Source organism: Miscanthus floridulus, chromosome 2 (genome assembly GCF_019320115.1).
Source record: "Miscanthus floridulus cultivar M001 chromosome 2, ASM1932011v1, whole genome shotgun sequence".
NCBI classification, from domain to species: domain Eukaryota; kingdom Viridiplantae; phylum Streptophyta; class Magnoliopsida; order Poales; family Poaceae; genus Miscanthus; species Miscanthus floridulus.
In genome coordinates this window covers 12,303,680-12,316,370 of record NC_089581.1, presented here as the reverse complement: position 1 = coordinate 12,316,370, position 12,691 = coordinate 12,303,680, and the positions used below count along the sequence as shown (strand labels likewise).

Below are 12,691 nucleotides of genomic sequence, written 5' to 3'. Positions count from 1 at the left end.
ACACATGAAAACACAAGTCAGATACATAACTCTATACAATAAATTAATCAATTAACTGCGTGTTTGGCTGGCTTAAAGCCAGCCGGCTGACTTGTTTTTTCTCTCACGAAATCACTGTTCACGTCCTGCCAGAACAGTATTTTTCTCTCCCAACAATCAGCCGGAACAGTATTTTTCAGTCCTGCCGAACAGGCCCTAAGTTGACTAGCAAGAAAATCATACCAGTCATACCTTGCTGGTCTAGAAATTGAAAGGTTTATATCCTGACAAGTTTAAGAAGGAGCAAAGATAAAGATTCCATCAAACACAAAATCACAGGTACAAATATGAATTCTTATGTGTTGCTCAGCTATGTCACGTATTGCATGTAACAAAGATTGATTCTCCTCATGGATGCACAAATAGTATGTCAATGCCTCGCGAATAGGTTTTGCATGCTCCTGCATGGCATACAAATTTGAAAAACATCTTGTCAACTAATCTGAAGATGTAGGCAATACGTCCTAATCAAATATCACAGTTTTAAATAGAACTTGATAAATAGAAAAAATTCAGAGTATTATAACTAGTTTTAATACATTCAGTACAAAGTAATACCTCTTTGAAATAAAAGTGAGTCTGGCTGTCATAAGATTTAAGTAATTGAAGAACAAATACTCCACTGTCATTTATGCAAAATAATGATAATGATTTTTCTGAAATGTTAATATTTTAAAGGTTGAACAAATGATATGTTGCAAAAATCGGTGAAGAAGTCAAAGAAGCATACTGACTAGTTGAATTGGACATACTAGCAAAAGCAATGCCTATACTGTAAACATTAACTCTTCTCGATACTGAATATGAACACTTGAAGACTTTACAAAAGTTGCTGTCAATTACGAGAGTATCTTCTTTGACAATATTGAAGCCATGAAATGGACATATGACTTTAAATCTTTTTTTCCTTATTTTTGCAATAACAGCATATCAATATCTATTCTTGTAAGCTGTGATAAAAAGTTATAACTTATACTAAAACTTGAAAACATAAAAGTTATGAAACACAACTTATGTATAAAAGTTATCAAATATAACTTATGTACATAAGTTAGTTTATACAACTATGTACATAAGTTATTCTATACAATTTGTCAAAGTTATGAACACAACTTATGTATAAAGGTTAGTAAACACAAATGAATGAATTAACTTATAACTTATTTCAAAACTTGAAAGCAGAAAAGTTATTAAACACAAAGAAACAAATTAAACTTATAACTTATACCAAACTTGGAAACACAAAAGTTACGAAACACAACTTACGTAAGTACAAAAGTTATCAAATGCAACTTGTGTATATATGTTATTATTTGATATAACTTGTGTACATAAGTTATTCTATACAATTTATCGATGCCGCTAAAACAAAAAAAAAAGAATAAAAGAAAAATGAAAGGAGAAAAACCAACAAAGAAAAGTGAACGGACTTGTCAGAGCAAACAACGTGCTAATTTAGATTCATGGGGAAAATAATTGGGCCAACCCACATATGACGTGCACGTGGTCTATGTTACTTGTGGCTTATTTGGATCCGAACGTTCACGAATAGCTAGAATTAGAAGGAAAAAGAAGGAAAAACGAGGCCAACGTAGCCCTTTGTTTAGTTGGACCCTAAAATCTAAAAAGTTGCTACAGTACCTGTCACATCGAATATTTACGGCGACAAATCTACAACTACACTCAGATCTAGAAGGTCGCGTCCTTATCGAGATCACCGAAATCCAACGATTCCGTAAGCGACGGGTACGTCACGATTCTATTGTAACACCAAGTGGAGGCAAACGAAATTTATTTGGAGACGTACCCGGTGAGACACCAGAGTTGCGATCCTCAGGGATCGAACTCTGGCGGGCAGCTCTCACACCGGAGAAGCTAGCCACTGAGCTACGCGCTCGTTCTCAAGTCGGAGAGTGTTGATCGAAGCCGAGCGAACGACTGCCGATCTAAACACCCCTTAGCATGAAGCCCACGGCCTAAAAATAGCCCAGATTGCTACTAAGCCCACCAAAACCAGCGGATTAAAGAAGGCTGCGAAGGTAGGGAGCCAGGTCAGTCCCCCGGAACGAACGACGCAGCCATATTCTCGACTCGTTCCCCAAAAACCAGCGGCACCACCCATGGCTTCGTCGGCGACGAGATCCGGCCTAAGGTCGCTGGCGGCGCGCGCCGCCCCGTTGAGGCGCCGCATGTCCTCCTCCGTCCACGACGACGCTTGTGCGTACATCTCGCCGCTGTGGTCGCTGACCCCTTTCCGTTCTTCTCTCCTTTTGCGAGACCCGATCGGTTCCTGATTTGGGTTCGGGGCCCTTTGTTTTCCGCGTTCGCAGACGAGACGGCCAAGTGGGAGAAGATCACCTACGCCGGGATCGTGACCTGCACCCTCCTGGCGGCGTACAACCTCTCGAAGGGCCACCCCCACTTCGAGGAGCCGCCGGTCAGATCTCGCTCTCGAGTTCTCCGAATCTATGATTAGATTTGGCCTGAGTCTGAATGTCTGATATGTTTTTTATTGTTGTTGTTGTTGTTGTTGCAGGCGTACCCCTATCTGCACATCCGCAACAAGGAGTTCCCCTGGGGTATGGACTGTACACCTCTATCATTTCGATTTAGCTACTTGTTTGATTTATATTATTTGTTCCGTTCCCTTCTGATATGGTTTGATTGAAATGCGTCAAGGATTAATGCTTGATTTGGTGACATGCCAAGCCATCGGATTAACGTGTAATGGTTTGTGTATCAGAGGCCTCATATGACATTATAACCTAGCATTTAGTTGGCAGAGTTCTCCAATTGGATATAGGACTATCGAGTTGGTTAATTAATTGGATGCATCTGTCTGATAGCTTCACGCATGATATTAAGGGTGCACATTGACATTCTATTTCCTCCCTTATTCTTGACTGCTTTGTTTTACACAAATATTGCAAGACCATGTGAGGGTGTTAAGGGGTTGATATCTGTATCTGATAATAATGGTTCTAGCCAGGAACCAGCGCTGATGGAATTATTTTCATTACTCATTAGTTTCTCCTGTTTGACACTGCAAGAGGTTGTCTTGTCATGTATGACTGTATATACTAAAATGCCTTTGCCTCATCTTAAAGAAAGGGAAAACAATTGGCTTAACTGGGGTCTTGAACATTGAGCGAGTTTTTTACAGTATTATTACGGGTTGTTCACTAATTTTTAGAATTGTCCTCTCATTCCATGTTTCACACAAACCACTGTGCTTTTGAATATAAGTTGAACTCAATTGCACTGCATCATGTCCTAAATGTTCATTAGACATGTGACCTACTATATACCCTTTACTTAGGGATCTACTTCCTCCGTAGTGATGTTTTATTCAGGTTGTCTGAAATTAACCACTGTAGACTTTGATTGCAACTTCTAATATAATGTATCTATGAAACTACGTTTCAAGATAAATCTATCTGTATCATGTTTAAACATTCATGCAAACTCAACACAAAAGGTATTTTGTAGTTGAAGTTTGGAATGGTTGACTAATGACTTCAGACAACCCGAAAACGTCACTTATTTGTGACTAAAGGGCATAGTTCAATCATGTAGGTATGCTTGTCATCTTTGATCATTTGCTCTGTTGAGTTACCATTGTACTCAGCACCGTACAAAAGTTAACAGTTGAGCTAATCTCCATCCTGGTTGGTCGTATTTAATTTGATCTTATCATGTATAGCATGGCAAATTGGCTCTTGACTCTTGAGTACATTCTGTCCTGAGTCCTGACAGTCCTGTGGTATCCCATAAAAGTTCAAAATTAGGCATTCATACATGCTATCAAGTCTGTCTTGCTGTCATTCTTTTCACCCTTATGTCACACAAATTCCAAAAATACCTCGAAAAGCATGCTTTAGTATTTTCATTGTAATCTGTTCCAATGTTATACTACCTCTGTCCCAAAAAAAGATGCTATTCTAAGTCTGGTCAAAGTCAAACTAACTTAATTTTGACTGTTATGGAAAATAGTATCAACATTTAAGACTCCAAATAGGTATATTATGATAATATAATCCATGGCAAAGCTAATGAACCTTATTTGGTATGATAAGCATTAATATATTTCTATATAAATTTAGTCAAACTTAGAATTGCATCATTTTTGGGACTGAGGGAGTAGTATGCAACAGATGTCATTCACTCCAAACTGTTTTTCCATTTCCATTATTGTTCGTTAAGCATTGCAGTATGTCTTGAATATATTAATAGAAAAATGCCTTTTAGAATCCAGAGAGTTCTTTTGTATCATCTAAGTTAGATGTGAACCGTAAATATTATTGTGATTTTGGACTGGTTAGAGCAGAAGTGCAGAACACTTCATGTTACCGATTATGAATATTGTTTTTTTCCATTTCTGATTTCTGATACATCATACGATTGTGTAATGCAGGTCCCGATGGCTTGTTTGAGACGAAGGACCACCATTGAGCCCTGATTTCCACACCTTCAGGAGTTGGTGCACGCTTTAAAGAGTTATCTGGTTGTTTCAGTGATTTTCTTTTCCCTTGAGACCTATTTGCTGCAACAAGAAATAAGAATGGCCAAACTCTTGTATTCACAGTCAGGTTTTAACTGTGTTGTTAGTTGTTACCGGCTTGTTTTCTTTTTCTTTCCTGTCCACAACAAAGACCACATGTAAGTTGGTCTTGCCCGGTTTCAGTAAATGGTTTCACAATTATCAAAAGCTGATAGCATATTCTGATGGCTTCAGATTGCACCCTGTGCTCGTGATAATTTCCCGTTGCTATTGATATCAACTATCAAGGCGGAACATAATTGTTTGTTATGTTTATTTTCTAAGGGCAAGGTAATTTTTAGGGTTTGCTAGTGTTAGTGAATCCCAACTTTTTAGTTGATTTCTAGCTGTGTAGCATGCGGTCAGAAATTGTGCTAAACTGTAGTTTCAGGAATGAGCTCATTGGGAAGCTCTATTGCTGTTTTAGTTGATTTCTAGCTGTGTAGCAACGGATCAGAAATTGTGCTAAACTGTAGTTTCAGGAATGGTGAGATCTCGTCGCCGACGGAAACGGGCGGAAAAACTTCTCTTCCGTTTTCGTTTATTTTTAACGGAAACAGGATCGGGTTCAGGAAAATACGGAAACCAATAAATATGGATGGAGAGTTGGAAAATTAATTTAGAATAACATGATCAAATATTCTTGAGTATACATGAACAAAGTCATAAAATAATATACACGTACGAAGTTATTAGTCTAATATTCACTAGCATGCCTTAACATGTTAACATGAATAATTAGTGATTAGTATGTTTATAAACATATCAATTTCTAGACATATCTCACGTAGATTAAAAATAGGATAAAAAAACAGAACAAATACGAATACGGATCAATTTCGGATGAAAACGGGATTCTACGAAAATGGATGGAAAAACCACTCTCCCGTTTTCGTAAATACGAAAACGGACACAACAAAATAGAAAACGGTGTTAGTAGTGAATGAAAACGAACAAGATTTCTGGAACAACCAACCACTTATCTCTTAGATATATATACAAGTGAAGGGTCATGCTGTACGGACGTCGTACGGCCGTGACTGCTCAAGAAAGTTAACTGCTAATCTAATCTCTAATCCTAACTGCTTGCTTGACGGATGAGATCATCTGTAGAATAGGTGTCTGTTGGTAGACGGGCACCGTTTCGTAACACTCCCCCTTGATTGAATCTTCTTTGAGATCAATGTAGCTGTATGTTTGAATTCCTCGAAAAAACCTGTGGGAAAAATCTGAGGAATATGTATAGGTATGCTATAAAAACTCCTTTAAACCTTATATAAAAATAAGGAGAAAATAGCATCTATGAGTGTGATTTAAATAAATCACTATGTCATTGGTATCCCATTAAAAACTTCAGTGGAGAAAAATATTGGAGATATGACATATAGATTACTTCCCCAAAAACCTTTTCAGGAAAAATTTGAGAAGCAATATAAAGTGATATGTCGCTAAAACTCTTGTAAAAACCCAGTGGGAAAATTAGGAGAAAATATGATGACATATTATTGGTATTGCCTCTTGGATAACTCACATGAAAAACATTTTCATGGAAAAACCATGTATGAGTTGTGAGGGCAATATGTGTCTCTAATATTTCCCACAAAAACCCCGATGGGAAAAAAATAGGAAATATGACATATACTTATGTTAATATTACCTCATTAAAAACTTTAACAAGAAACCTAATAAGTAAAACTTGTGAAAGAAAAGAGTATAATATGATGCTGGTACAGGTCAACATTTAGGAGATATCTTCCCCTGATTCTGGCAAATCTCGAAGTCGCCGCATACCAATTCCATATACCAATTTTTGAAACACGGAAGTTGGTAAGGACTTAGTAAATAGGTCAGCAAGATTATCACATGACTTGATTTGCAAGATGTTTATTTCCCCGTTTTGTTGTAATTCATGGGGATAAAACAGTTTAGGAACAATATGCTTAGTGATATTGCTCTTTATGTAACCTGATTGCATCTGTATAACACAAGCGGAATTATCTTCATAGATAATTGTAGGTGATTCGATTGAACTAATACCACATGACTGTTGTATGTGGTTAATCATTCTGTGAAGCCATACACATTCTCGTGATGCCTTGTATAGAGCAATAATTTTAGAATGATTAGTAGAGGTTGATGTCAGAGTCTGCTTAGAAGACTTCCATGAAATAGTTATACCTCCATGTAGAAATACAAATCCTGTTTGGAATTTTCCGTTATGAGGATCAGATAAGTAACCAGCATCAGTATAACCAATCATACTGGGATCATGATTTTTCTTGAAGAATAAACCAAGATCCTTTGTGCCATTAAGGTATCTGAGGATACACTTCGCTCCCGTCCAATGACGGCGAGTTGGGTCCGCACTATGCGTAGCTAGTACATTCACTGCAAATGCGATATCAGGCCTGGTGCAATTTGCAAGATACATAAGTGCGCCAATGACACTGAGATATGGAATCTCTAGTCCCAACATCTTTTCCCCAATATCCCGTGATCTAAATGGATCTTTCCCTATTTCTAAGGAACGAATAACCATCGAAGTTTTATTAGGGTATGATTTATCCATATTGAATTTCTCCAATATTTTCTGGATATAGGCTGATTGATGCACTAACATCCCTGAAGGACGGTGCTCAAGTTGTAAGCCTAGGCAATACTTGGTCTTACCCAAATCCTTCATCTCGAATTCCCTTTTTAGATGTTTGCGTGCTTCATCTATATCCTTTGGGCTGCCAATGATATTTAAATCATCAACATACACGGATATAATATAAAATCCCGTTCGAGATTTCTTAATGAAAACACATGGGCAATCATCATTGTTAGAGTATCCTTTTTTAGAAGGAATTCCCTCAGTCGGTTGTACCATATTCGCCCCGACTGCTTCAAGCCATATAATGACTTTTGTAGTTTTACACGATACATGTTGCGATTTGCGTTTGGATTCGGAATTTGGATTCCATCGGGAACCTTCATGTATATGTCCGAATCAAGTGACCCATATAGATATGCTGTCATCACATCCATCAACTGCATAGATAGATGATTTTGAACTGCCAATGATATTAAGTATCGGAAAGTAATTCCACTCATTACTGGAGAATAGGTTTTATTGTAATTAATGCCGGGTCTCTGCGTGAACCCTTGTGCTACTAGCCTCGTTTTGTATCTCACCACCTCATTGTTCTCATTCCGTTTCCGGACGAAAACCCATTTAAAGCCTACAGGAAAGACTTTGGAAGGTGTAGGTATTGTAGATGTGAATACCCCTCTTCTATTGAGTGAGGCTATCTCGGCTTGAATTGCTTCTTTCCATTGAGCCCAGTCTGAGCGCTTTTTGCACTCTGCCATGGTCTTGGGATCTGGATCATTGAGAAAGATTTCTGCAATTGTTGCAGAGAAGTACATGTCGACAACAGTAGTCTTAGGATCGTATGATTCTTCAGAATCTATATAATTGATGGAAATTTCTTTCACCCTATTATTTGACTCAACATTTCCCAAAACTATGGAGTCAGGATGTTCCGATATCCCAGGATCAGTATTTGGATGCACTGTTGATCCGAGTTGTGGATTTGGTCCTGATGTTGGATTTTTATCCACTATTGGGTGTCTACCAACTTGAGGTTGGCTTGGATTTACTGATTTAGAGGATTTAGCCCTCGATCTCCTCGGACGCTTACTTGTAGCATTATCCTCAGGAGCATCCGTACTTCTCCCCCTCTTCTTTAGAAGTGGGAGTTGAATGGTTTTTATTGGTACCTTCACTCTTTCGGGTGCATTGTGAGCAGGATAAGAGGATTTAGTGACACCCTTATAATCAATAAATGCTTCTGGAAGGTTATTTGCTATATGTTACAAGTTTATGATTTTCTGAACTTGTTGTTCAATCTCTAGAGTACGTGGATCTGAGAGGGAAATGCCTTGGCCATTTCAGATGATTTCCTGGCATTTGTTTTGGTACTTGAAGTCTCCCCCTAATGCTAGGAAATGGTCCTCATTAAATATGCAGTCAGTGTATCGGGCCGTGAATAAGTCCCCTGTAAGAGGCTCGAGGTAGTTGATAATTGATGGAGATTGATATCCCACATAGACACCAAGTTTCCTCTGTGGGCCCATAGAAGTATGCTTAGGCAGTGAGATCGATACGTATACAGCGCAACTGAATTTTCATAGATGGGAAATATTTGGCATATTCCCACATACTAATTGCAATGGGGAGACTACGTGATATGCAGTTGGTCGCAATTGAATTAAGTCAGCAGTGTGTAAGACTGCATGACCCCAACATGAAGTTGGTAGTTTGCAATTTTGTAATAACGGTCTTGCCATGAGTTTAATTCTCTTAATAAAAGATTCTGCTAAACCATTTTGTGTATGGACATATGGGATAGAGTGCTGAACTTGAATTCCCAAAGCCATACAATAATTTGAGGAAAATTCAGCAGCATTGTCCATTCGAATTGATTGAATTTGATGTTCAGGATAATGTGCTCTAAGTCTAATAACTTGAGCAATAATTTTTGCAAAAGCATGGTTATGTGTGGACATATGACACACATGAGACCATCGAGTAGATGCATCTATTAGAACCATGAAGTACCTGAATGGTCCAGACGTTGGTTGTATGGGGCCACAAATATCTCCTTAAATGCGTTCAAGAAATTTTAGTGGCTCATTTTGGATCTTAACGGGCGATGGTCGTACGATCAATTTCCCTATAGCGCATGAAGTGCACATAAAATCTAAAGATTTTGGGAATTTAGCAGTAGTTAACTCATGACCTTTAGAATTGTTGATAATTTTTCGCATCATCCCTATACCAGGATGGCCAAGGTGTTTATGCCAAATTTTGAATGCGTCAACATTCTAAAAAATTACCTTGTACGCAACATGCGGTATGGGTTTGATGTATGTGTAGTACAATCTGGACAGAAAAGAGGGAATTTTCTCAACAATTCATTTGCTATATCCGCTATTTTTAGTAACGAGGAGAATTTCCTCATTATTGTCATCACGGGTTTCTATATGAAAACCATTTTGACAGATATCTCTATAACTTAACAAGGTAAGCTTTGAATCGGGATACAATAAGGCATCCTCAATTGTAATTTGGGTACCCATGGGAAGTACAATAGTGGCACGACCAGAGCCAACTATCGTAGCATCGCGCCCAGCGATTGTCAAAACATTTCCTTGTCTTTTTGTAAGAGTTTGGAATAATCAGCAGCGCCCCGTAGGGTCTGCTTCATTGCCTAAAGTACATGCTTACACTCAGAATAAACCCAAATTTGATGGTGGACTTTCTAAGACCCATCCTCAGGGAAATTCTAAGAAAGGTAAAAAACAACGCAGACGCAATAAGAAATCCCAAACTCGTGTTCCCAACAAGGGTAAGAACATTTCCAAAAACAGGAATGACAAACCTATGTGTCAGAAGTGTGGTTGTTATAGCCACATTACAAAGAAATGTCGTACCCCAAGTCATCTTGTTGATCTCTACTTAAAGTCTGTGGGTGAAAGTGCATCTAGCCCTTTAGTGGGTTTTGGATGATTGAATGACAACGTGATTAAAGGACTAACCCATTTGCTAAGTGTGGACAGGTAATAGGTTATCTCACAGGTACTTAATGAAAGCCAAAATGATGTGTTGTTGTATAAACAATCTAGTTCAAGCACAAGACAATAATGCAAATGGAATTCATATGAAGGCTTATTCATTGTGGGATTTCCATGTACTATGTGAAAGCAAGCTCGTGATTATTAGTTAATAAGACATGAGGGATTGCATATGGAATGGTCTCATATTTGAAGCTTGCTAAATTAAAATAAAAAAGATAACAATACATATGAATGGATCATTCAACACAAGATGTGACTTGATGGCTTGAGATGGTGAAGATAGCAAGGAAAGGCTTCGAGGTACTAAGCAAGGGTGAAGGGCAAGCGACGGCTTGGCGGCTGAAGAACCTAGCTAGGGTGAAGAAGAAAGTACTTGCATTTAGTTGAGATACTAATCAAGCTAAGATGGTCATATTGATGTGAAGGATCAAATCTATAATGAAGTATTTGATGGAAGTGACTTGATACATTTGGGATTATTCAAATTTGATGAATGGAATTAAGTCACATGCTCAAGATGGCTATGCTCAAGTGAAAAGATCAACATCAACATGTTAGCACCCTTACTTGATGAAGATTGAAAGGGACGGCATCAATTCAAAAGAAATAAACTCAAGTGGTATAAATTCATTTTTGTTTTAATCTTGAGTTTAATAGGTATGCCGTACTACTAAGAGGGATGCATCATGTTGATAGATAATGTTTCATAAGTGCTCAAGCCAACCCATGTGAGTTTTGAGTATTTGAACGACAAAAGTGCTAACTGATTTCTTGCTGGTCTAGCAATATCGGACGTGTCCGGTATTTGTCCAGCAGCTGTAAAATTATTATTTTCGGGTTGGTTCGTCGGGAGTTCCGACGGTCGGGAGTTCCAACGGTCGGGAGTCCCAGCATGGGTCGGGAGTTCCGATGTCTCACACTTCAACTAACTTGGAGGTTTCACTGTCCTGGTCATACCGGACGTGTTCGGTATTCATACCGGACGTGTTCGGTATTCATACCGGACGTGTCCGGTATGGATGACCAGAAGCCAATGGCTAGTTTTCAAAAGCCGTGAGGGTCAGGAGTACCGACATGAGTCAGGAGTTCTGACGGTCGGGAGTTCTGACATGCATCGGGAGTTCTGACACCTCACTAACTTTAACTCAGTTACATGTTTTTCAAATATGCTGAGGGTCGGGAGTTCCGACGTGAGTCGGGAGTTCTGACGATCAGGAGTCTCAGCATTCATTGGGAGTTCCGATGCCTCACAACTTCACTGTAACTTAGTTACCGTTGGCGCAGTGTGAGTCATACCGGACGTGTCCAGTATACATACCGGACATGTCTGGTATTGCAACAGCTATAAAATGGCTAGTTTTTCAAGGGGGCCATAAATACCCCCAAGCCTCCACCTTTGGATGTTGCTGATTTTGCTGAGATATATACACATTTTTTTAGCCTTGCCAACTCTCCTAAACTCTCTCTTAGTGAGTGTGTGATACAAATTGCAAAATCCATTTGTGGGTTAAGAGAGAATTTGAAAAAGAGAGCAAGCCACCACTTGAGCACTTGTGCATATTGTCAATCTCGTGATTCACATTTGTTACTCTTGGACTCTTCGGTCCTAGACGGCCAGGCATCACCAGAGAGCAACCGAGAGATTGTGGTTGCTTCGGAAAGTTTGTAACGATCGATTCCGCCGCCTCAGAATCATTTAGTGGAAGGAGGACAAGGAGTTGGAAAAGACTCCGGCTAGAGTGACCTTCATGGTATCCTCTAGGGCTGACCTTCGCTGAGTCGCCCGCAGCCCCCTCAATGGAGAGTAGGACTCATGAAAGGTCCTAATGGCTAGAGGGGGGTGAATAGCCTAATAAAAATTTCTACAACAACACTTAACCAAATGGTTAGACAATTATGAGGCGAAGCGAGTGTTGCGCTAGCCTACTCAAAATACAAGCCATCTACCACAATTCTAGTTTAGATAGTGTCAATTCACACAAGATCAATGACACTACCCTATGTTAGTGTGCTCTCAAAGGCTAACTAAAGAGCCACACCAACCAAGCATGCAAGCTCTCACAACTAGCTACACTAAAGAGCTTGTCAACTAGTTTGCAGTAAAGTAAAGAGAGTGATCAAGAGGGTTATACCGCCATGTAGATGAATGAACCAATCAATCACAAAGATGAATAACAATGATGACCAATCACCTCAGAATCAATGATGAAGATAATGATTTTTACCGAGGTTCACTTGCTTGCCGGCAAGCTAGTCCTCGTTGTGGCGATTCACTCACTTGGAGGTTCACGCGCTAATTGGCTTCACACGCCAAACCCTCAATAGGGTGCCGCACAACCAACACAAGATGAGGATCACACAAGCCACGAGCAATCCACTAGAGTACCTTTTGGCGCTCTGCCGGGGAAAGGTCAAGAACCCCTCACAATCACCATGATCGGAGCCGGAGACAATCACCACCTCCGCTCGATGATCCTCGCTGCTCCA

The 12,691-nt window shown here is 39.3% G+C and overlaps 1 protein-coding gene across 1 annotated transcript; it reads left to right on the top strand.

The window, feature by feature from the left end:
- The first annotated feature begins 2,070 nt into the window (after nucleotides 1–2,070).
- On the top strand, nucleotides 2,071–4,773 carry LOC136517251 (cytochrome c oxidase subunit 6a, mitochondrial-like). Its single transcript, XM_066510791.1, has 4 exons — nucleotides 2,071–2,256; nucleotides 2,370–2,476; nucleotides 2,576–2,618; nucleotides 4,454–4,773. The coding sequence occupies exons 1-4, from the start codon at nucleotides 2,160–2,162 to the stop codon at nucleotides 4,489–4,491; spliced, it is 285 nt and encodes a 94-aa protein (XP_066366888.1). The 5' UTR covers nucleotides 2,071–2,159; the 3' UTR covers nucleotides 4,492–4,773.
- The last annotated feature ends 7,918 nt before the right edge of the window (nucleotides 4,774–12,691 follow it).